This window comes from Phaenicophaeus curvirostris, chromosome 6, assembly GCF_032191515.1.
Source record: "Phaenicophaeus curvirostris isolate KB17595 chromosome 6, BPBGC_Pcur_1.0, whole genome shotgun sequence".
NCBI lineage: Eukaryota > Metazoa > Chordata > Aves > Cuculiformes > Cuculidae > Phaenicophaeus > Phaenicophaeus curvirostris.
The window spans coordinates 647563-670405 of record NC_091397.1 but is presented as its reverse complement, the minus strand read 5'-3'; the positions used below and the strand labels follow the sequence as shown (position 1 = coordinate 670405).

Below are 22843 nucleotides of genomic sequence, written 5' to 3'. Positions count from 1 at the left end.
CAGAGAGTCACTAGGTTGGAAAAGACCTGTTAGATCGTCGAGTTCAACCATTCCTAACGATCGCTAAACGAGATCCCAGAAGAAGAAGTTACACTGCTCTCTTGGCCGCTGTCTGCCATCTTCCCATTCTTGTAGGTGGACTTATCATAGAATCATAGAATAGTTTGGGTTGGAGGAGACCTTAATGATCATCTAGTTCCAACCCTCTGCCATGAGCAGGGACACCTCCCACTGGATCAGGTTGCCCAAGGCCCATCCAGCATGGCCTTCAACACCTCCAGGGATGGGGCAGCCACCACTTCCCTGGACAACCTGTTCCAGGGCCTCCCCACCCTCATGGTGAAGAAATTCTTTCTTAGGTCTAGTCTAAATCTGTCCCTCTCCAGTTTAGCCGCATTGCCCCTTGTCCTGTCACTCCGAGTCTTTGTGAACGGTCCCTCCCCAGCTTTCTGTCCTTGTCTGGGAGGTTCTCCAGCCCTCGGATCATCTCTGTAGCTTCCTCTGGGCCTGTTCCAACAGCTCCATGTCGTAGAATGGAATCATAGAATCATAAAATGGAATCATAGAATCATAAAATGGAATCACAGAATCGTCAAATGGTTTGGGTTGGAAGGAACCTTAAAGCTCATCCAGTTCCAACCCCCTGCCAAGGGCAGGGACACCTCCGAGTGGATGAGGGTGCTGAGCCGAGAGATGTTGCTGCGACGGTTTCCCTGCAGACTTCAGTGCCGGCAGAGTGGAATCCTGTCCAAGAAACGGCGTAGAACTAGAAGAGAGGCAGGAGGGCTTCGTCAGGTGTAATTGTGGCTTCTCTTTCTTCAACGGGTCTGTTCAGGACCACCTCGTGAGCCTTGTGGTGGGGACAGGTAGCAGCAGGCTCTGATGCATCCGCTTCCCCAGAGCGGAGACGGGGTCGGGCCTTGTTCCTTGCCGTGGCCAAAGCTGGAGGTGATGGGTTGGGAACATTCGTATGTGCAAACGTGTAGAACTCATGTTCTCATGTCTACCAGCTTGTGATGTGCAGTAGTCCTGGTATCTGAGAGCGTTGTTCGCCTCTTCTTCTGCAGAGCCTTGGCTTGGTGGACAAGAACAACAACCCCCTCAGCCACGCGATGTACAACATGACTTCGCTCCGGGAACTTGGCGAGAACCAGAGGAAGCCCTGTCACATCAAAGTTCCCGAAGCAACCCTGCGCAAGATCGAGAACTATCTGAATCACGTAAGGCTTGCTCGGCTCTCTGAGATCCACCTTGGGATGACGCCGTTGAACTTCAGGAGCTGTGCCTGGGTTGAGGGCCTCATGTCAAAATGTTGAAGGAATTCATGGCCTGAGTGGTTTCTGCTGACTTTGATAGAACCATGGAATGGGTTGGGTTGGAATGGGTTGGGTTGGAGAGGGTTGGGTTGGAGAGGGTTGGGTTGGAGAGCTTCGGTTACTGGTTTGCGGCCGCCAGTTCCTCTTCTAAACCAGAGGGTGCAATGAGGAACATTCAGGGAGCTGCCCACCTTCATTCTCACTTGAAATAACCTCAGCTCAAGTGGCTGCGTTACCTAAAATCCAAAGAGGCTTTGGGGAAGCTCTGCGTCTGGTGCTTGTTTCCGTCCTTCTGAGGACTGCGACTAACCTTTTCTCCCTGCTGATTTTGTCTCTCCCAGTACCCAGTGGACATCAGGGAATCCCGGCCCCGCATCGCTGACGACATGATGAACCTGAGCAAGGAATCTGGTGCCATAAGCGATGCCATCACCGGAAAGACCTATATACCCATGCTGGAAGCCGAGGAAGTTCGCCTTAGCCAGAACCTCCTGGCCCTCTGGAAGAGGAGAGGCTCCTCGTGGCAGGAGAGCCACCCGCTGCCCGTAGATCCTCACAAGGACACCATCCTCTCGGCCATCGAGCAGAACCCGGTGGTGGTGATAGCGGGAGACACGGGCTGTGGGAAGACCACGCGGATCCCGCAGCTCCTGCTGGAACACTACATCCTGGAGGGCCGCGGCGCCCGCTGCAACGTGGTGATCACCCAGCCCCGGAGGATCAGCGCCATCTCGGTCGCCCAGCGCGTGGCCCAAGAGTTGGGGCCCAACATGAGGAAGAACGTGGGCTACCAAGTGCGGCTGGAGAGCAAGCCGCCCGCTCGGGGAGGAGCCCTGCTCTTCTGCACCGTGGGCATCCTCCTGCGGAAGCTGCAGGGCAACCCCAGCCTGGAGGGCGTCAGCCACGTGGTGGTCGACGAGGTCCACGAGCGAGACGTCAACACCGATTTCCTGCTTATCTTGCTGAAAGGCATCCAGAAGCTGAACCCTGACCTGCGCCTCGTTTTGATGAGCGCCACGGGAGACAATCAGCGCTTCTCGCACTACTTTGGGGATTGCCCCGTGGTCAAGGTGCCGGGCTTCATGTATCCCGTGAAGGAATATTACCTGGAGGAGATCCTGGCCAAGCTGGGCCGGCACCGACACCGGCACTACGAGATCAAGGTGAGTTTGCAGTGGGGGTTTAAGCTCTTTCCTTTGGCTGAGGCACCGACTTCTGGCCAATCAACCAAGGAGGGTTTGGGCCTGGAGCTCGTCCTGCTTAAATGTGGCGTTTGGACAGTGTGTGCTTGGCTGTCACCTCTACCGAGTCACCTCTGAGAGGGGAAATCAGCTTAGAACCCAGAGTATTCCCATTAAATTATACAATCGTAGAATAGGTTGGGTTGGAAGGGATCTTAAAGCCGACCCTGCCATGGGCAGGGACACCTCCCGCTGGATCAGGGTCTCCAAGCTCCATCCAACGTGGCCTTCAACACCTCCAGGGATGGGGCAGCCACAGCTTCTCTGGGCAACCTGTTCCAGCCCCTCCCCACCCTCATGGGGAAGAAATTCCTCCTCCTGTCCAGTCTAACTCTGCCCCTCTCCAGTTTGTCCCCATTGCCCCTCGTTCCATCCCCACAAGCCTTTGGGAACAGCCCCTCCCCAGCTTTCCTGGAGCCCCTTCAGGTTCTGGAAGGTCTCCAGAAGATCTCTAGAAGTTCTCCTTGGAGCCTTCTCTTCTCCAGGCTGAACATCCCAACTCTCTCAGCCTGTCCTCGTACGGGAGGTTCTCCAGCCCTCGCATCATCCTTGGAGCCTCCTCTGGCCCCGTTCCAACAGCTCCATCTCCTTCTCCTGCTGAGGATTCCAGCCCTGGCCCCAACCCTCCAGCTGAGGTCTCCCCGAGAGGAGCAGAGGGGACAATCCCCTCCCTCCCTGCTGCCCACGCTGCTCTGGATGCAGCCCAGGACACGGGGGTTTCATGTTGAGCTCACATGGAGCTTCTCCCCACCAGGGCCCTGAGTCCTTCTCCTCAGGGCTGCTCTCCAGCCCATCCTCCCCCAGCCTGGATTGACCCCGGGGGTTGCCCCGACCCAGGGGTAGGACCTTCCCTTGGCCTGGTTGAACCTCCTGAGGTTCTCCCAGCCCCACTGCTCCAGCCTGGCCAGGTCTCTCTGGATGACATCCCGTCCTTCCCCTGTGGCATAAGTGTGACTCCAGATCTGGTTCCAAGTTGCTTCTGTCCTTTAATTTCTCCATGCTCTGTGCCAGCTGGTTCTGGCCTGGGGTGGTGGTGGTGTACGGCACCACTTAGCTACCTCACTGCTCCCCATCCTGCATCCCTCACTTCCCTCTTTCCAACTGTTTTTACTGTTCCTCTGCAAAACGCCCTCCAGTTGTGTCCTCTTTGCTCTGGCTCATCTTACTTCAGTTGTGAGTCATGGAGTCACAGAGTCGTTGAGGTTGGCCAAGTCCTCTAGATGTTTCCTCCTCCAGCTCACTGGACTAGAAGCTGTCAACCTGTTATCCCAGCTTCTCTCCCTCCAACTGAGCGACTCGGCCACCTCTCCCACCTCTCAACGTTGTCTTGAGGCCTTCAGGTCAAGCTTCGTGTTTCTGTCGTGGTTGGGATTGTGACCTGTGCTCTTTAAGCTGGCCCAGCGGGGACCTTCCAGATTACTGAGGATTTCAAGTCCCAGGGATGTTTGGTGCAGTTTTGTCCCCAAAATTGTCGTGTTAGTTTTTGTGTCGTTTCGTAGAGGTACGAAATCTCTGCTGCCGAGGCTGGAGGAGAGGAAAGGAGCTCTATCTTCTCGCTGCACAGCAGAGGAGGCTCCAGATGGAGCCAAACGCGGGCTCCTGAGGTTCCTGGCTCCTAGTCCTGGGGGGGCTGTCCAAGTGTAGGTGTTTCTTCTCTCCAGAAGATGCTCCTGGAAGCTCTGTGCCTTCCCGCTCATTTATCTACCCGTGTGTCTCTCTTATATCCAGCAATCCGATGATGAATGTGTCCTCGATCTTGATCTGATCACCGACCTCGTCCTCCAGATTGATGCCCACGGAGAACCAGGTAGGTTCTGCTCTTGGGGGGACAGCTTCTCCCAGCATTCCGCTTCAGAAACTGTCACCTCGGGCCTGGCCAGGGGAACGATCTCCTGGGTGGAAAAGAGGTTGTGTGGAGGGCCCAGAGAGTGGGGGGAGATGGAGTTGCCTCCAGCTGGAGGCCAGTTCCAAGCATCCCTCCCGTGCGGCAGCAGCTTCTGTGCCTCCAGCTGGGGAAAGGCGCTCGCATTTCGAGGTCGCTCGTTCCTAATTCTTGCTCTCTTTCAGGTGGGATCCTCTGCTTCCTCCCTGGTTGGCAGGAGATCAAAGGGGTGCAGCAGCGCCTGCTGGAGATGCTGGGATCTCAGAACAGCCGGTACCTCGTCCTTCCAGGTGAGACAGCAGCGCTGAATCTCTTCTCCCCAGGATTCCGGAGAACAAATAAGCCAGTTGAGTCCGCGAACCCTTCGCTCTGACACCGAGAAAGCTCCTGTGCTCTGATATGCGGCCCAGTTGTGCGTGTTAAACACAGATAGCCCCTGGCAGAGGCCACTAAACCTGGATGGCATCAAAGGACCCTCTTGGCTTCCTGTTCGCCTCCAGGAATTCAGAGTTGAGCGAGGAGAGACCCGCTCCGTGCTGCGTTGCTGCAGTTTCCTGCTGAGCCTGCGTGAAACCGGCCTCAAGAGCTGGTTTTGGGGGTGGAGGTGGACTCCGTAGCTCAGCTTTGATTGTGACTTTAACGTTCTCTATCCCAGAAAGGGAATTTCTAACAAAAGCCAGGGTTTTTTTTGCCAAGCTGTGAGATTTTTCCTGGTTGGGGGTTGTTTGATTTGTGTTTTTAATGGCCCTTTTCAAATGCCAGCCAGGAGCATAATTTTGAGCTGCTCAATCGCTGATAACTGCAGGTGTTCTTTTGTGAAAAGCACATGTTCTCGTGCTCCCCCGCTGCTCCGAGCGGTTGCTGGTGGTTCCTCTGCATCGCTGATCTGTAACAGGGCGAAGATGGGATATCAAAGCATCGCAGGCGCTTGCTGATAACCCCTTCAGACAAAATGAAACCAGATAACGATGAGGATACCACGTTCTCCTGCCCCACAGGCCTTTTGGAAAGGGAGGAGCGGCCAAACTGCTCTGTGGGAGGGAGTTTGTCTTCTTCTGAGGGTCTGGAGATGTTCTGGAGGTGCCGTTAGCCTCTGTGGGACAAGAGGTGATCGGAGCTCCTGCTGCTGTTGAGCCATTGGTTGAAGCAAATGAAACGAGGCCTTCCCAGATGATGTTCTTGGGCTCTGCTGACAGTGCCCATCGGTGTTTGAAGCGGGGTCTCCATCCCCGCTCCCCGTTTCTCAAGCGTGAGGTGATGGTACCAAGAGGGCTGAGGGGCTCTGCCCGCCTCGGCCTTGTACTGCAGGGTAGGACTGATTCTGGTTTGGTTTCCCAGTGCACTCCAACATCCCCATGATGGACCAGCAGAACATCTTCCAGCGCCCTCCACCTGGCGTCAGGAAGATCGTCTTGGCCACCAACATCGCCGAGACCTCCATCACCATCAACGACATCGTCCACGTGGTGGACAGTGGGACCCACAAGGAGGAGCGCTACGATCTAAAGACCAAGGTACCGATGCCTTCTTGCATCTGAGTAGATTTGGGATGGGCTGGAAGGGACGGTTTTGGAGCCGCGTGTGAGATGCCATCAGTGGGAGGGTAGAGCCGCTCCCCGTTTGGCCCTTGGGCCACTGGCATCGTGTCCCTGTTTGGGGACAGCGTTTGACTCATTCAGAGGGTGGTTGCCTTCACCAAGCTCCCTCCCAGGGACCCTGTTGACTTAGAATTTGAGAATCATGGAATCATTGAGGTTGGAAAAGACCTCCAAGCTCATCCAGTCCAACTCTCAGCCCAACCCCACTGTGACTACTAAATCATGTCCCCAGCTGCCACAGCCACGTGCTTTTTGGTCCCCTTCAAGGATGGAGACTCCACCGCTCCCCTGGGCAGCTTCTGCCAGGGCTTCACCACTCTCCACTCTTTCAGGAAAGGAATTTTTCCCACTATCCAATCTCAACCTCCCCTGGCACAACTTGAGACCATTCCCTCTCATCCTGTCCCTTGCTTCTTGGGAGAAGAGCCCAGCACCCACCTCACCACAGCCTCCTTTCCAGGAGCTGCAGAGAGCGATGAGGCCTCCCCTCAGCCTCCTCTTCTCCAGGCTGAACAGCCCCAGGTCCCTCAGCTGCCCCCAGAACTGCTGGGCTCCACAGGACACGCTGGGAGAGTTGGGCTTGTTCAGCCTGGAGAAGAGAAGGCTCCAAGGAGACCTTAGAGCAGCTTCCAGAACCTGAAGGGGCTCCAGGAAAGCTGGGGAGGGGCTGTTCCCCAAGGCTTGTGGGGATGGGACGAGGGGCAATGGGGACAAACTGGAGAGGGGCAGAGTGAGACTGGACAGGAGGAGGAATTTCTTCACCATGAGGGTGGGGAGGAACTGGAACAGGAGAAGCTGTGGCTGCCCCATCTCTGGAGGGGTTGAAGGCCACGTTGGATGGAGCTTGGAGCCCCTGATCCAGTGGGAGGTGTCCCTGCCCATGGCAGGGGTGGAACTGGATGATCTTTAAGGTCCCTTCCACCCCAAACTCTTCTATGATTTCATAACAACACGAGGGCAACTGTGCTGCTGTTACTCTTGGAAGAAGAGATTCTGGCTCTACGCTGCTGCCTCTTTTTCCCCGTGGTTGAACATTCCGTAGGGCTGGGAGGCGATTGGCACTGACCCGCTTCTAGTTTCAAACCAGCCCTTGTTTCTAACCCACTTTTAATCCAACTCCTCCCCCGGGGCAGCCCCTGCAGCCCCCGTGCTGGCACGCGGCACGCCTGACGTCGAGGTGGGTTCCATGCTCTGCTGGCACCTCCTAGCAGGAAAGGGTGAGGAGCTGTGTGGAACCAGGGCTGGTGGCCAGCAGATGGCATCAGGGTCTCATCCTCATGCCAAGCTGCTCAGGTCTTCACAGCGTTAGAGGATGCAGCAAGAGGGAAAGGCTTTTCCTGCCCTTTGGCAGGATGGTTGCTCTATCATGAGGACTTTTCGAGGTCTGTGGACTGGGTGGAAGAGGCTGCGTTTAAAGAGGACAGAGAACGCTCATTCCTGGACTTCAGTAAAGCCTTTGAGACAGTTTCTCACAGGATTCTGCTTCGGAAACTGTCACCTCTGGCCTGGCCAGGTGAACACTCTCCTGGGGGAAAGACTGGTTGGATGGGGGCCCAGAGAGTGAGGGGAGATGGAGTTCCCTCCAGCTGGAGGCCAGTGACAAGTGGTGTCCCCAGGGCTCAGGGCTGGGTCCAGCCCTGCTCAGGGTCTTCATCAACAACCTGGATGGAGGCCTCGAGGGCCCCCTGAGCAAGTTTGGGGGTGACACTGAGCTGGGTGGGAGCTGGATCTGCTGGAGGGTCGGGAGGCTCCAAAGGGACCTGAACAGGCTGGATCCACGGGCTGAGACCAACGGGCTGAGGTTCCACCAGGAACTTGGGGCACAAGAACCCTGGGCAGCTCCAGCCTAGGAGAAGGCTGGCTGGAAAGGGCCTGGAGGAGAAGGACCTGGGGGGGTTGGTTGGACAGGAGCCAGCAGGGGCCCAGGGGGCCAAGAAGGCCAAGGGCATCTTGGCTTGGAGCAGAGCCGGCGTGGCCAGCAGGGCCAGGGAGGTTCTTCTCCCTCTGGCCTCGGCCCTGGGGAGGCCGCTCCTCGAATCCTGGGGTCAGTGCTGGGCCCTCCCCACCAGAAGGATGTTGAGGCTCTGGAGCGAGTGCAGAGAAGAGCAACGGAGCTGGGGAGGGGCTGGGGAACAAGGGTTAGGAGGGGCGGCTGAGAGAGCTGGAGGGGTTCAGCCTGGAGAAGAGGAGGCTGAGGGGAGACCTCATCGCTCTCTGCAACTCCCTGAGAGGAGGTTGTGGAGAGGACGGAGCTGGGCTCTTCTCCCAAGGGACAGGGGACAGGACGAGAGGGAATGGCCTCAAGCTCCACCAGGGGAGGCTCAGGCTGGACAGCAGGAGAAGATACTTCACAGAAAGGGTGATTGGGCAGTGGCAGAGGCTGCCCAGGGAGGGGGTTGAGTCCCCTTCCCTGGAGGGGTTTAAGGGCCGGGTGGCCGAGGTGCTGAGGGACACGGGTCAGTGATTGATGGGGATGGTTGGACTCCATGATCTGGTGGGTCCTTTCCAACCTGGTGATTCTGTGATCCGTCTTTTCCCAGGTCTCCTGCCTGGAAACGGTGTGGGTGTCCAAGTCCAACGTGGTGCAGAGGCGAGGGCGTGCTGGCCGCTGTCAGTCGGGCTTTGCCTATCACCTCTTCCCTCGCAGCCGTCTGGACAAGATGCCGACTTATCAGGTTCCCGAGATCCTGCGCACGCCACTCGAGAACCTGGTGGTTCAGGCTAAGATCCACATGCCGGAGAAGACGGTGAGCCCAGGACGTGCCTGTAGGACAGAAGAATCGGATCCCGAGGGCTCCCCAACGCTCCTATGTGAGAAATGTGCCCTTACGCCTTTTCTTCTTTTCCTTCTGCGTTTCAGGCAGTTGAATTTCTCTCCAAGGCCCTGGACAGCCCTGACATCAAAGCTGTGGATGAAGCGGTGATCTTGCTGCAGGAGATCGGTGAGTTGCTGCTGCTGCATCCTGGGGTGGGAGCGATGGAGACGTTTGCTGCGTAAACGTGGGGTTTGGGACTTGGCACAGGATCCTGTGGGACAGACTGGGCAGGATTGTCCCTCGGTGGGGACTTCCCAAACCCTTCACGTTGTGGTGCTGTTCTGTCTCCTGGGCTGCTTTGCTCAGGGAGTGGAAGGAACTTCCCAAGGTTTAAAGAAAACGGAGAGGGAGCACAGAAAGAAGGGAAGTTGTGATAGAATCATAGAATCGATTGAGTTGGAAGGGACCTCAAAGCCCATCCAGTTCCACCCCTGCCATGGGCAGGGACACCTCCCACTGCATCAGGGGCTCCAAGCTCCATCCAACGTGGCCTTCAACACCTCCAGGGATGGGGCAGCCACAGCTTCTCTGGGCAACCTGTTCCAGCTCCTCACCACTCTTACAGTGATGAAATTCTTCTTACATCCAGTCTAACTCTGCCCCTCTCCAGTTTGTCCCCATTGCCCCTCGTCCCATCCCCACAAGCCTTTGGGAACAGCCCCTCCCCAGCTTTCCTGGAGCCCCTTCAGGTTCTGGAAGGTCTCTAGAAGGTCTCCTTGGAGCCTTCTCCAGGCTGAGCAACCCCAACATTCTTAGCCTGATCTGTGTTCATAGCTGGGGTGTTGTCATCTTGCCATGTGGTAGAGAAGGTCGAGGCACTGAGGGACATGGTTTATAGATTGATGGGAATGGTTGGACTCGATGATCCAGTGGGTCTTTTCCAACCTGGTGATTCTGTGATTCTATCCTCTGATTTTCCAACCTCCCTAATTGTGTGATGCTGTGACTCCAGGAGTGCTGGACCAGCGAGAAGCCCTCACCACTTTGGGGAAACGCCTCGCCCAGATCTCCACAGACCCTCGGTTGGCCAAGGCCATCGTCTTGGCCTCCATCTACCGTTGCCTCCACCCTCTGCTCGTCATCGTTTCCTGCCTCACCCGAGACCCCTTCAGCAGCAGCCTGCAAAACCGTGCCGAGGTGGACAAGGTGAGCGGCTTCTCCTCGAGGGAGTTGGGTGGCGAGAAGGGGCTGCCGCTCAGCTGACGCGTCTGTCCTCCTCCCAGGCCAAGGCCGTTCTGAGCCGGGAGAGCGGGAGCGATCACCTCGCCTTCGTCAGAGCCGTGGCCGGCTGGGAAGAGGTGCTGAGACGCAGAGACAGTCGCGCCAGGGATAACTACCTGCAGGACTATTACCTGTACGGCCCCAGCCTTCGCTTCATCAACGGTGAGTCCGGGGCCTTCTGCTCTGCTCCATCCTGGTGAAGGGGCTGGAGAACAAGGGTTAGGAGGAGCGGCTGAGAGAGCTGGGGGGGTTCAGCCTGGAGAAGAGGAGGCTGAGGGGAGACCTCATTGCTCTCTGCAACTCCCTGAGAGGAGGTTGTGGAGAGGAGGGAGCTGGGCTCTTCTCCCAAGGGACAGGGGACAAGGGGCAGTGGCCTCAAGCTCCTCCAGGCTGGACATCTAGAAAGAATATTTCCTGGAAAGGGTGATTGGTCCCTGTTGGAGGCTGCCCAGGGAGGGGGTTGAGTCCCCTTCCCTGGAGGGGTTTAAGGGCCGGGTGGCCGAGGTGCTGAGGGACATGGGTCAGTGATTGATGGGGATGGTTGGACTCCATGATCCAGTGGGTCTTTTCCAACCTGGTGATTCTATGATTCTGTGATCCCTGGAAGGGCTGGAGCGCTGCTGAGGGAACCTTGTGGGCTGGGCAGGTGGCTCTGGGAAGGCCGAGGAGGCCACAGGCAGGACAGCTCTCCGCGCTGGAGTCAAGCCTCTGATGCCTTGTGGAGGTTGTTTCATTCCTGGAGGCGAAGGAGCGAGTGACTCATTCCTTGGGGGTGTCTTTTCCCTGTAGGCCTTGTCAAGCAGTTCTCGGAGAACCTCTATGAAGCCTTCCTGGTGTCGTCGCCGTCTGACTGTACCATGCCCTCCTCGGTCTGTAACCAGTACAGCGAAGAGGAGGAACTCGTCAAGGGAGTCCTTATGGCCGGGCTTTACCCCAACCTCATCCAGGTACCGGCTCCCAGCTCTGCTCTCGCTCTCCTGGCCTTGCTGGTCACTGGGGCATCATGGGGGAACGGGGAGTTGGCAGAGGTGCTGGTGTGTCCGAGGAGATCTAGAATTATAGAATGGTTTGGGTGGCAAGGGACCTTAAAGATCATCCAGTCCCACCCCTGCCATGGGCAGGGACACCTCCCACTGCATCAGGGGCTCCAAGCCCCATCCAACGTGGCCTTCAACACCTCCAGGGATGGGGCAGCCACCTCTTCTCCTCTTCCAGTTCCTCCCCACCCTCATGGTGAAGAAATTCCTCCTCCTGTCCAGTCTAACTCTGCCCCTCTCCAGTTTGTCCCCATTGCCCCTTGTCCTATCCCCACAAGCCTTTGGGAACAGCCCCTCCACAGCTTTCTTGGAGCCCCTTCATCACTAGAAGGTCTCCTGGGAGCCTTTTCTTCTCCAGGCTGAACAAGCCCAACTCTCTCAGCCTGTCCTTGTACGGGAGGTTCTCCAGCCCTCACATCATTCTTGGAGCCTCCTCATCTTCCTGTCCTTCTCTCTGCTGTTCCAGTGCCACCCCAGGGTCCCTCCTAATGAGGAACCACAGGATCATTTAGGTTGGAGAAGACCTGTAAGATCGTCACATCCAACCATAAATCCAACACTCAACTCCACCACTGAACCACGTCCCCAAATGCCACATCTGCATGTTTTTTGAACATCTCCAGGGATGGGGTCTCCCCCGCTGCCCTGGGTGGCCTCTGCCAGAGCTCGATAACCCTTTGCCTGAAGGAATATTTCCTGATATCCAATCTAACCCTCCCCTCGAGCAACTTGAAGCCGTTTCCTCTCGTCCCTTCCCTTGTCCCTTGGGAGAGGAGCCCAGCACCCACCTCACCACAACCTCCTTTCCAGGAGCTGCAGAGAGCCATGAGGTGTCTCCCCTCAGCCTCCTCTTCTCCAGGCTAACCAGCCCCAGGTCCCTGGGCCACCCCAGCCCGTGCAGATCCATGCTGGGTTCCTGTAGCTTGGTCTGGGAGCCATCAAGGTGGCATCTTCCTCCTGTTTGCTGCCCCTTGCATTTGGTGACTGGAAGAGGACCACTGTGGCCTTTCCTTCACGCACACAAGGGAAGGAGCTTTGCTGTGTGGATGCTGGAGATGTTCCTCTCGTTCCAGGTGAGACAAGGCAAGGTGACCCGTCAGGGCAAGTTCAAACCCAACAGCTACGCCTACCGGACAAAGGCTGGCACCGTTCTGCTCCACAAGTCAACCATCAACAGGTAGGTGATCCACCTTCCTCCGTGACCACGGGAGGGTGGTGGTGGCCCCAGGCCGTGGCCCTCGCAGCCCCAGGACCCGACACGGAGCTTTTCTCTTGCGCAGGGAGGCGTCCAAGCTGTACAGCCGCTGGCTAACGTACTTCATGGCCGTCAAGTCCAACGGAGGCGTCTTTGTACGGGACTCCTCCCAGGTTCACCCCCTGGCCGTGCTGCTCATGACCGACACCGATATCCACGTCCGAGGTGAGTGCTGCGGCGCTGCCGGGCCGATGGGGCCTCCTGAGCCGCCTCCGGCTCCTCCCGAGCTGCCCTGCCGCTTCCCTTGGCCGGCGATACCCTCGCCTTGCTCAGCCGCTTCCCTCGGAGCTGATGTTGCGGTGGTGGGGCTGGAAAATGTGGGGATTTGAGAACTTCTCTGGGCTGTAGCGGCCCAGGGAAGTGGAGAAAGCAGCTTGTGCCATGAGGAATGAAGAGCTGAGATGCTCTTGAGCTTTCCAGGACTGGAAGGGGCTCCAGGAGAGCTGGGGAGGGGCTCTGGGTCAGGGAGGGCAGGGACGGGACGAGGGGAACGGTTTGAAGCTGAAAAAGGGGAGATGGAGATGAGATCTTAGGAAGAAATGTTCTCCTGGGAGGGTGGGGAGGCCCCGAAACGGGTTGCCCAGGAAAGTGGTGGCTGCCCCATCCTTGAGGGGTTCAAGGCCAGGCTGGATGGGGCTTGGAGCAACCTGATCCAATGGGAGGTGTCTCCACCCATGGCAGGGGTGGAACTGGATGGTATTTGAGGTCCCTTCCAACCCAAACCGTCCCATGGTTCCATGATTCTAACTTGTCACCAACCAGAACCCCCAGATTCCACCCCTGGAGGGGTTCAAGGCCACGTTGGATGGGGCTGGAGCCCCTGATCCAGTGGGAGGTGTCCCTGCCCATGGCAGGGGTGGAACTGGCTGATCTTTAAGGTCCCATCCAAGCCAAGCAATTCTCTGGTTCTCCTGGGTTGGCGTGGAAGGGGCCTGCTCCGCCCTGGTGGCGTTGGCGAGAGGCCGGCTTAGATCAGCCCCGTTGCCGTGTCTCACCTCCTTTCTCCTTCCCACCAAGATGATGGCTGGCGAGCGACCGTCTCCCTGACGGACAGCGATCTCCTGGTGCTGGAAGGAGACTCCTACACCATCCGCCTGCTGCGGGATTTCCGCGTCTCGCTCTCCAAGATGGTGGAGACGTGCCTGTGCTACGAGATGGCCGCCATCCCTGGGGACCTGCACCACCAGCACAGCCAGCTGCTCGACATCCTGGTGGATCTGCTCAAGGGCCCTCCCGGCAGCTTCGGCGCTTAGCGGAGCCCGAGGATTCTGTGGGGACTTGTAATTTGTATAAAGCTGTTCACAAATGTTTATTTAAATAAAAGTTCTATTTATCCCTTGTGAAGTCATCTCTCTCCATCCTAGAAGATTAATGTTGTCTGAATCTCCAGCCGTCGGCTCCGGGCACGGTCACCGTCTGGGAAGAGCCAGCGCCGCCGGGAACGGATCCCAAGTGCCGAGGGACCTCGACGCCGGCTTCGTGGATACCCGGTCGCCTCCTCCACAGCGCCGGGACGGCAACTCGAGAAGCCGGGATGGAGCTGCCGCATCGCCCCTGCCCCGTCCCCACGGGCCACGACGGAGTCGTTCCCGTACAGGAGCTTCTCCAGGCTACGAGGACGACGGATGCTCCTCCGACAGCCGTGCTGAGCGTGGATCCAGCAGCTCCAGTGCAGGATGGTGGAGTTCCTGATCATCGGCAGCGTGGATCCAGCAGCTCCAGTGCAAGATGGTGGCGTTCCTCATCATCGTCAGTTTGGATCCAGCAGCTCTGGTGCAGGATGGTGTTCATCATCATCATCAGTGTGGATCCAGCAGTCCTCGGCATCCTGGATCCATCAGCTCCAGAGCAGGATGGTGGAGTTCCTGATCATCGGCAGCGTGGATCCAGCAGCTCCAGTGCAGGATGGTGTTCATCATCATCATCAGCGTGGATCCATCAGCTCCAGAGCAGGATGGTGGCGTTTCTCATCATCATCAGTGTGGATCCAGCAGCTCCAGTGCAGGAATGGTGTTCCTCATCATCATCAGCGTGGATCCAGCAGCTCCAGTGTAGGATGGTGGCGTTCCTCATCATCATCAGCATGGATCCATCAGTTCCAGTGCAGGAATGGTGTTCCTCATCATCATCAGTGTGGATCCAGCAGCTCCAGAGCAGGATGGTGGCGTTCCTCATCATCATCAGTGTGGATCCAGCAGCTCCAGAGCAGGATGGTGGTGTTCCTCATCATCATCAGTGTGGATCCAGCAGCTCCAGAGCAGGATGGTGGCGTTCCTCATCATCATCAGCGTGGATCCAGCAGCTCCAGAGCAGGATGGTGTTCCTTGGCATCCTGGATCCATCATCTCCGCTGCAGGCTGGTGTTCCTCATCATCAGCATCATGGATCCCTCACTCCAGTGCGGGATGGTGGCGTTCCTCATCATCATCAGCGTGGATCCAGCAGCTCCAGTGCAGGAATGGCGTTCGTCATCATCATCAGCATGGATCCAGCAGCTCCAGAGCAGGAATGGTGTTCCTCAGCAGCAGCAGCGTGGATCCATCAGCTCCAGTGTAGGATGGTGGTGTTCCTCGTCATCATCAGTGTGGATCCAGCAGCTCCAGAGCAGGATGGTGGCATTCCTCATCATCATCAGCGTGGATCCATCAGCTCCAGTGCAGGAATGGTGTTCCTCATCATCATCAGCGTGGATCCAGCAGCTCCAGAGCAGGATGGTGGCGTTCCTCATCATCGTCAGTGTGGATCCAGCAGCTCCGGTGGAGGCCGGTGCCGTTCCTCGCCGGCAGTGGTGTTGATCCAGCCTCTCCGGCGGCTGGTGGCTTTCCGTGTGAGCTCCGCTGCAGGGTGACACCACCCGACGCTCCATCCTCACCGTCGGCTTCTCTCTCCCAGCTCCGGGCACCCCGCAGCCGTCGGCGAGGAGGCAGCGGCTGGACGCGCGGCTCCCTGGCTTCTGTGGGAGCCTCGCCGCGGGCCCTGCGCCCAGCGGGGCGTTATGAGTGCGAGATGTGACTTGTCCTTCCCCCCCCAGCCCCTTCCTTTCGTCCTTTTGCGTTGTTACCGTTTCTTTTTTTATCCTTTCTTGCTCTCCCTGCGCCGAGGAGGCCGGATCCCCGACCTCGCGCGCCCGGGACCCGCCTGGCGCTGCCCCTCGGCCCCTTCTCCCTGGGGACGCCAGGAGCGCGGACGCAAACCCTTTTGTTTTTTATGACCGGGGACCATATTTCTGTGGAAGGAGGAGCGGCCAGGCCCGGCGCCGAGCCAGAAACGGGACTTTCATCCCAGCTTTGCCTTGGATTCTCTGTCAAGGAAGACAGCGACCTACCTCACAGGGCTCTTGTGAGGCTTCGGGACGGCGAGGCGGCCGCGAGCCGGGGCCGAGGGACGCGACGGGACGGGACGGAGGGAGTGTTCTCTGCGGCCTCCCCCTTCTGCTCCCAAAGACCTTGAGCTCTTCGGATCCGCGATCGAGGTGAGCACCGGCAGCTCTTGCTGCCCTTGGGCTTTGGCACGACCCTTGGGGCTTGGCATGACCCTTCGGTCCTCCCGAATTTACTGGAACGAAGGGAGCCGGGGCCTCGGCTTGGAGCGAGCGAGGGCCGAGAAGCACAAGAGCTTGAGCTGTGAGGGCTCGCTGCCGCCCCGAGGTTTGTCGCTGGCAGCCGAGCGCGTTCCTGTCGGGGCCGGAGAGGGGGGAGAAGGCCCTTCCGCAGGGCTTAAAAAAAAAGAAAAAAAACCGTGAAAAAAAAGAACAAAAAACAAAAAAAACAAGATGAAAAAAAAAAACCAAACAAAAAAAAAGACTAAGCTATTGTCTCCATGGTTCGGAACTCGTGTGATATTGGGAAACTTCCGTGGCTGTTATGTGATACTGGATCTTTTTACAACATAGATTAAAGACAATAAAAAGGGATAGAGTAGTAACCGCCTCTCCTCCGCAGCTTTTCCTTCTGCGTTCAGCCACCGGCTCGCGTTCCTGCTCCTTTTCCTGGCAGCGAGTGAGGTGGAAATCCCTCCCCTGAGCCTGGGAAGGTCCATCCGAGGGGTGAAATCCCTGACCTTCAACCCAGGAAGGTCCATCCCGCAGGGTGATCCAGGAGGAGAACAGCCGCATCCCTCTGGGACCGCAGGGGGAGAAGGAGAGTGGGAGCTTGAAGGATCCTGAGGAGACTTTGAGATGTTCTCCAGCATCCCTGGGGGGCACCGGAGCATCTCCAGGTGCCGGTGGGGGATTTTCCACAGCCGGGATGGGGTTCGGGGCAGGAGAAAAGGATGGGAAACCTTGTCCAGGGCAAGGCTGGCTGGGATCGGGGTTGTCTTCTGCGCTGAGCCTTGGCCAAGGCAGAGAAGCCACCTGAATTTAAGAGGTGGTGGTGGCCTCTGGAGCCCCTTCAGCCATGGCCACTGCTGACCTCGTGCCTCCCCTGGAGCCAGGGGTGGGAAACCACCCCAAGAGCAGCTGGACAGGATGGGGACAAGGTGGAAACGCTCTAGGCTGGTGCCAAAGGCTCAACCTGGGCCAGGGGGAGGTGTGGGGGGAGATCCCGGAGGGCGCCCAGCAACCCCCTCCCCTCCGAGCCCCCAGGGGGAAAAGCCAGGGATGGGGGATTCTCTAATGAAGGGATTGGAAGTCGTAAGAATTGCTTTCAGCCCTCTTTGTGCCTCCTTCATAGAATCCTGGAGTGGGTTGGGTTGGAAGGGACCTCAAAGATCATCCAGATCCACCCTGCCCTGGGCAGGGACACCTCCCACTGGATCAGGGGCTCCAAGCTCCATCCAACGTGGCCTTCAACACCTCCAGGGATGGGGCAGCCACAGCTTCTCTGGGCAACCTGTTCCAGCTCCTCACCTCCTCATCCTGAAGAAATTCCTCCTCCTGTCCAGTCTAACTCTGCCCCTCTCCAGTTTGTCCCCATTGCCCCTCGTCCCATCCCCACAAGCCTTTGGGAACAGCCCCTCCCCAGCTTTCCTGGAGCCCCTTCAGCTTCTGGAAGGTCACTCTAAGGTCTCCTCGGAGCCTTCTCTTCTCCTGAACATCCCAACTCTCTCAGCCTGTCCTCGTGCGGGAGGTTCTCCAGCCCTCGCATCATCCTTGGAGCCTCCTCTGGCCCCGTTCCAACAGCTCCATCTCCTTCTCCTGCTGAGGATTCCAGAGCTGGCCCCAACCCTCCAGCTGAGGTCTCCCCGAGAGGAGCCGAGGGGACAATCCCCTCCCCTTTCTTCCCCCCGTGTCCCCCCCCAGGCCCCACAGACTCACACCCAGGCCGAGCAGGAACATCTAGAAGCTTTATTTCAACCCTTTACAACAGGAAGAATCACAACATCGAGTCGGGAAATGGTGCTGAGGAGCTGGCAGCCGCGCGGCCCCGCGCAGGGGGGCAGATGGGGACCCCCCCGGCCCCCCAACCCTCACAAGCTCTCGGCTCGGGGCTCCGCAGCCGCGCTCCGGCCTCCCTCCCCTCTCCCCATCCCGCCCCGGCCGCGTTGTTTCTAGAACACTCTACGTGCCGCTCGCGGCCGCCCTGAAGCAGGTGCAGTGGGATCGTCCCCGCCTCGCGGCTGGGGAAACTGAGGCAGGGAGGCTCAGCGGCTTCCGAGGCCGCGGAAGGAGGGAGGCGACGGCCGGGCTCGGCCCATCCCGGGCGTCCCCAGGCCTCTCGGCCCCCTCGGAGCGAGGTGGGACGACGGCGACGGGCGCGAGAGGGGAGTCTCGTGTCTGATCCCGCTCTCCAGACACCAGCTGGTGGCCAGCGAGACTCCAGCGTGAGGGGGACGCGGCGAGAGAAGCGCTTGCTCTGGCTGGAACGGGGTCGAGGAAGGAGGGATGGAGCTCGCCTTCCGCTGCTGCCTCCCCGAGCGCTTTTCTTCCCCCCAATCCCGGGCCTGGAGGGGTTTTGGGTGCCTCGAACCCAGCCTGGAAGCTGCCGTCCCCCTCGCAAGGACAAAGAGCTCCGAGGGGCTCGGCCGTTCCCTCCTTCCACCCGCGGGGACGTCACCGACCCCGCGCCGCCTCCGAGAAACCTTCAAGCCCACGGGACACGCCAGCAGGAGGGTCCCGGAGCCCCTCGTGCGCCGCGAGGACGACGGCGAGCGATCAACATTAAAACTACATTCAGTTCGCGGCCAAGCGACCGTCGCCCCCCAGCTCCCGCGAGCCCCCGCGGGGCCCTCAAGGTGCTTGGTTTAACGCTAGAAAAAGCTCCAAAGTATCCCTGAATTTCACTGATATGCAGGGAAACAGCAGCTCCAGCGGCTCCAGCGGCCAACGCGACCCCAAGGCCAGAGCCCGAGTGCTGCTCGCGGCCTCCCGGGGCCCGAACCCACCCGTGTCCGACCCCTCCCGAGCGCAGAGGCCGCGCGGCAGCCGGGAGGGTCGCGTACATTCAAATTGCATCAAATTCCCACCCCGACTCACTCCTTGCCCACGAGGATTTGCCGCCCCGAGGAAGCCAACGGCGCGTGCAGCCCCTTCGCCGAGGGCCGCGGCGCCGCCCGCCTCGCTCGCTCCTCTCCACGCAGGGAACCCGAGGCCGCGCTCCCCTCCGCTCCCAGTCCGGCCGGCCGCTTCCTTGAGACGAAACTACCACAAATCTGGATTAAAGCCGCAGCTGCCCTAAGAGCCGCGGCGACACTAGCGGATGCGGAGGGGGGTTCGGCTACGCGCAGGCACGACGAGTGTTAGAAAGTGGCACAGAAGCAGGGGGCGGGCGGCGAGCGCTCGGCTCAGCCCCCCGGGAAGGGGTCGCGCGCGGTGGGAGACGCTGGGGGGGACGCGGAGGTGACCCCGGAGGGAAGCGACGCGGGGGAAGGAGGAGGAGGCGGCATTGCCTTCCTCCCGCGACACCGGAACTGGAGCTGGAAGGCGAGCGGAGAGCCTGCGACGCCTCCTCGGGTGACCGCGAGCAACTCCGCACGCCGTCCCGCGCTCCCACCCGCTTCCCTTCTCCGGGCGAGGAGGCCGAGCTCCGGGCTCACCCCGCGGACGCGAAAGCCTCGCCTGGAGCCCCCGACGTCCTCGCGCGGGGAACCTCGGCTCGGCCTCTACGGAAAGCCTTGATTTCCCAACTTCCCCTCAATTCCAAGCGCTGGAAAAAACCAAAAGCAACAAACTGAAAGAACAACCTCAAGTTGAAGCTGGCGTTGAGAATTTAGAAGTGAGAAGGAAGCGGAGCCGAGGGGCAGTGATATATCCCGAGGGCGGCATGCGGGGAGCACGGAGAGGGAGGCAGCAGCGTTCCGGAAGGTTCCAGGCAGGGATCGACTCGGTTTTTGGATCAGATGAGGTTCCCAAGGCTGAGCTGAGCCGAGCCAGGGCGTCGATGCCAACCGGGATGGGGATGGAGGGATGGAGCGTGGAGGGAGCAGCCAGGGGGGAAGGAGGAGGAGGAGGAGGAGAAGGAGGAGGAGAAGGAGAAGGAGAAGGAGAAGGAGAAGGAGAAGGAGAAGGAGGAGATGGAGGAGATGGAGGAGAAGGAGGAGGAGGAGAAGGAGGAGGAGGAGATGGAGGAGGAGGAGGAGGAGAAGGAGGAGGAGGAGATGGAGGAGGAGGAGGAGGAGAAGGAGGAGGAGGAGAAGGAGGAGATGGAGGAGATGGAGGAGAAGGAGGAGGAGGAGATGGAGGAGAAGGAGGAGGAGGAGATGGAGGAGGAGGAGGAGGAGGAGAAGGAGGAGGACGAGGAGGAGGAGATGGAGGAGATGGAGGAGAAGGAGGAGGAGGAGAGGAAGGGAAGCGCAGGATTCAGGGTATATATAACCGCCCCTGTCAGGTGCAAATCTGCATCGCTCATTTTAATTCATTTCCAGAGGTAAAAAGCACTTAGGAAACCAGCAGACGGACTTGGATGCAAACTAGGTACATTTTAATGCCTTTTTTTTTTGTTTGTTTTTATTAGAAACCATGCAAACTTTAATATAAAAAATACAAGTGCAATAAGAATCTTTGTGTGTAAATACAGGTTGCGGGTTATCGTGTCGTTGTCGGCTTCCCAAAGAAATTGTCCCCCAAGCACGAGAAGCTGCCGGCTTCCCCTCCCTGAGCGGCCCCCTCCGCACGCGCCTCGCTCCCATCGCCCCCGTCCCGCCGCCTGCTTATTCCACCTGGTTCTTTTTCGCTTTAAATTACTTCGACGACCCAAGAAGACTTTGCTCGTTTTATTTATTTACACGTCATCGCCTTTAGTGTCACTCGCAACGCGAAACGAGGAGCTCGAACCGCTCGGGAGGGAAAATTCTGAATTCAAGCTGCGAGCCGGCGGCTCCGGGAGCCGCTTCGTCCCTCGCGGCCGCGTCGCCGCGTCCCTCCCGGCCTCCGCTCTGACTTTCCCTCCCGTTCAACCTCTGGATCAGCGGAAAACACCACGAACGCGAACCATCCACCATCCTCCTGCTCCAAATCAACTCGCTCGGCCTCAACCCGCGACTCGGCGGCGCAAGGAGCCTCCTGCTTGGCCTCTAGACCTCGCGCCCTCGCTGGGAGAAGACGAACCCCGGGGCTTGGGCTCCGCGAGGCGATAAATAAACCTCCTCCCGAGGCCTCCGGCGTCGCGCCGGCCCTGCGGGAGGTTTCCCGAGCGCGACCGCGGCGCCTCTCGTCGCAGGCCTCGCGCCTCTTACGGTTTATTCCCACGTTCCCGTCCCTTTCTCTCAGACATGGCTTAAATCCCAGGAATTTTGCTCCATCGTTTTCGAAAAGCTCGATTAAAACGAAAAAAAGAAACTGCACCCCCCCCCACCCCCCCAAAAATAATAAACCAAAGCCCAAACGAACAACAACAGCGCGAAGTGGCGAGGGTGGGATATGTCAGTAAAGCAGCAGCGGTTACGCCTCTAACTCTCCTACGGGCAAGAGGGAAGGAGCCGGCGGGGACACGGGGGCAGCTCAGGCCTCAACACGTCAGCACGAAGGATAAAAAAGAAAAAAAAGGGTGAAGCCACCGGTTAAAAGAGCCGAAGGGCTGCGCGTCACGGAGGGGAAGGTGAGGGGTTAGAGGGGAAAGCGCCAAGGAGCTCAGCTTCTCCCTCGAAACGCTGCGATTCCCGAGGCGCCGAGTCGCCCCACGCTCCAAATCCCCCCCGGAACGAGCCGAAGGCGGCGAGAAGGGCGACAAGGACCTGCCGGCCTAGTGGGAGCGAAGCTCCGGGCCGCTCGGAGGGAAGGACGCGAGCCCTGCTGAACACCATCCCTTCGTTTTTGATCCCCCCGCCCCGAGAAGCCGAGTTAAAAGAGCCAAAGTGCGTTAACGGAGGCTGGCGCGGCGGGCAGAGGGGCCGGGGGGGCACAGGCCTGGAGGAGGCGCAGCCGGGGGAGCGGGCGCTGGCGGCGGGGGCGGCGGCGGCCAGAGGTGCGAGGGCGCTGGGAGGTGCTGCTGGGAAGGTTGGAGGGGGTTGGAGACGACGCTGGGCGCTCCGTGGGGTCCGGGGGAGCCTCGGCCTGCGCACGGAACGGCAGCTGGTGAGATTCAATCTGCAGCGACACAAGGGGCGGGGGGGGAGGAGGGGGAGGAGGAGGGGGAGAGGGATGGGAGACGATACCACAATGTCATCATTAGAGGCCTGGAAAATAAAAGGCAATTTTCCGAATTAAAAAAAGAGGCAGGAAAACCCTACGGAGATCAAAGAATCAGAGAAGGGCTCGGGCTGGAAGGGACCTCGAAGCCCAGCCAGCGCCAGGGGCAGGGGCACCTCCCACTGGATCAGGGGCTCCAAGCCCCCTTCAGCCCAACCTTCAACCCCTCCAGGGATGGGGCAGCCACCACTGCTCTGGGCAACCTCCTCCAGGGCCTCCCCACCCTCCCAGAAGAACATTTCTTCCCAAGATTCCATCTCCATCTCCCCTCTTTCAGCTTCAAACTGTTCTCCTCGTCCTGTCCCTGCCCTCCCCGATCCAGAGTCCCTCCCCAGCTTTCCTGGAGCCCCTTCAGGTTCTGGAAGCTGCTCCAAGGTCTCCTCAGAGCCTTCTCTCCTCCAGGCTGAACAAGCCCAACTCTCTCAGCCTGCCCTCATACAGGTTCTCCAGCCCTTGGATCATCTCTCTGGCCTCGCTCCAACCGCTCCATCTCCTTCCTATGTTGGGGACTCCAGATCTGGACCCAGGACTCCAGGTGGGTCTCACCAGAGCGGAGCAGAGAGGCAGAATCTCCTCCCTCCCTGCTGGTCCCAAGTTCTTCTCCTCATCACTCAAATCCATTTCAGCCTGATGGATCCATTCTCAATTCTCCATTCGCGATGGATCCATCTCAATCTAGTCTCTTGCCCAGCTTGGAATTGCTCCAGCCCAAGGCCTTGCACTTGGCCTTGTTGAACTCCCTGGGATTCCCAGGGGCCACGTCTCCAGCGTGTCCAGGTCCCTCTGGATGACGTCCCAGCTTGGTGGCATCAGCGGAGTTGCTGAGGGTGCCCTTAATCAGCTCCAAAGTGTTAAACAACACTGGTCCCAACACCAACCCCTGAGGAACATCAGCCTCCACTTGGACACTGA

The 22843-nt window shown here is 58.8% G+C and overlaps 2 protein-coding genes across 11 annotated transcripts in view; one reads left to right on the top strand and one right to left on the bottom strand.

The window, feature by feature from the left end:
- The window catches only part of DHX30 (DExH-box helicase 30), a 36759-nt gene extending 22974 nt beyond the window's left edge, over window positions 1–13785 (top strand). The window contains exons 7-19 of the mRNA XM_069859140.1: window positions 1068–1220; window positions 1658–2479; window positions 4286–4364; window positions 4625–4729; window positions 5778–5953; window positions 8578–8784; window positions 8898–8979; window positions 9806–9999; window positions 10077–10236; window positions 10864–11021; window positions 12185–12288; window positions 12392–12531; window positions 13384–13785. Coding sequence (XP_069715241.1) covers window positions 1068–1220; window positions 1658–2479; window positions 4286–4364; window positions 4625–4729; window positions 5778–5953; window positions 8578–8784; window positions 8898–8979; window positions 9806–9999; window positions 10077–10236; window positions 10864–11021; window positions 12185–12288; window positions 12392–12531; window positions 13384–13619 — 2616 coding nt within the window. The 3' untranslated portion in view covers window positions 13620–13785. The remainder of the gene's footprint in view (window positions 1–1067; window positions 1221–1657; window positions 2480–4285; window positions 4365–4624; window positions 4730–5777; window positions 5954–8577; window positions 8785–8897; window positions 8980–9805; window positions 10000–10076; window positions 10237–10863; window positions 11022–12184; window positions 12289–12391; window positions 12532–13383) is intronic.
- Window positions 13786–17639: 3854 nt separating this feature from the next.
- The window catches only part of MAP4 (microtubule associated protein 4), a 140596-nt gene continuing 135392 nt past the window's right edge, over window positions 17640–22843 (bottom strand). For 5 of the 10 annotated variants that reach the window (XM_069859118.1, XM_069859117.1, XM_069859121.1 and 2 more), the window contains one exon: window positions 21853–21918. In XM_069859118.1, coding sequence (XP_069715219.1) covers window positions 21911–21918 — 8 coding nt within the window. In that variant the 3' untranslated portion in view covers window positions 21853–21910. The other 5 variants (XM_069859127.1, XM_069859122.1, XM_069859119.1 and 2 more) reach the window with 4 other exon arrangements.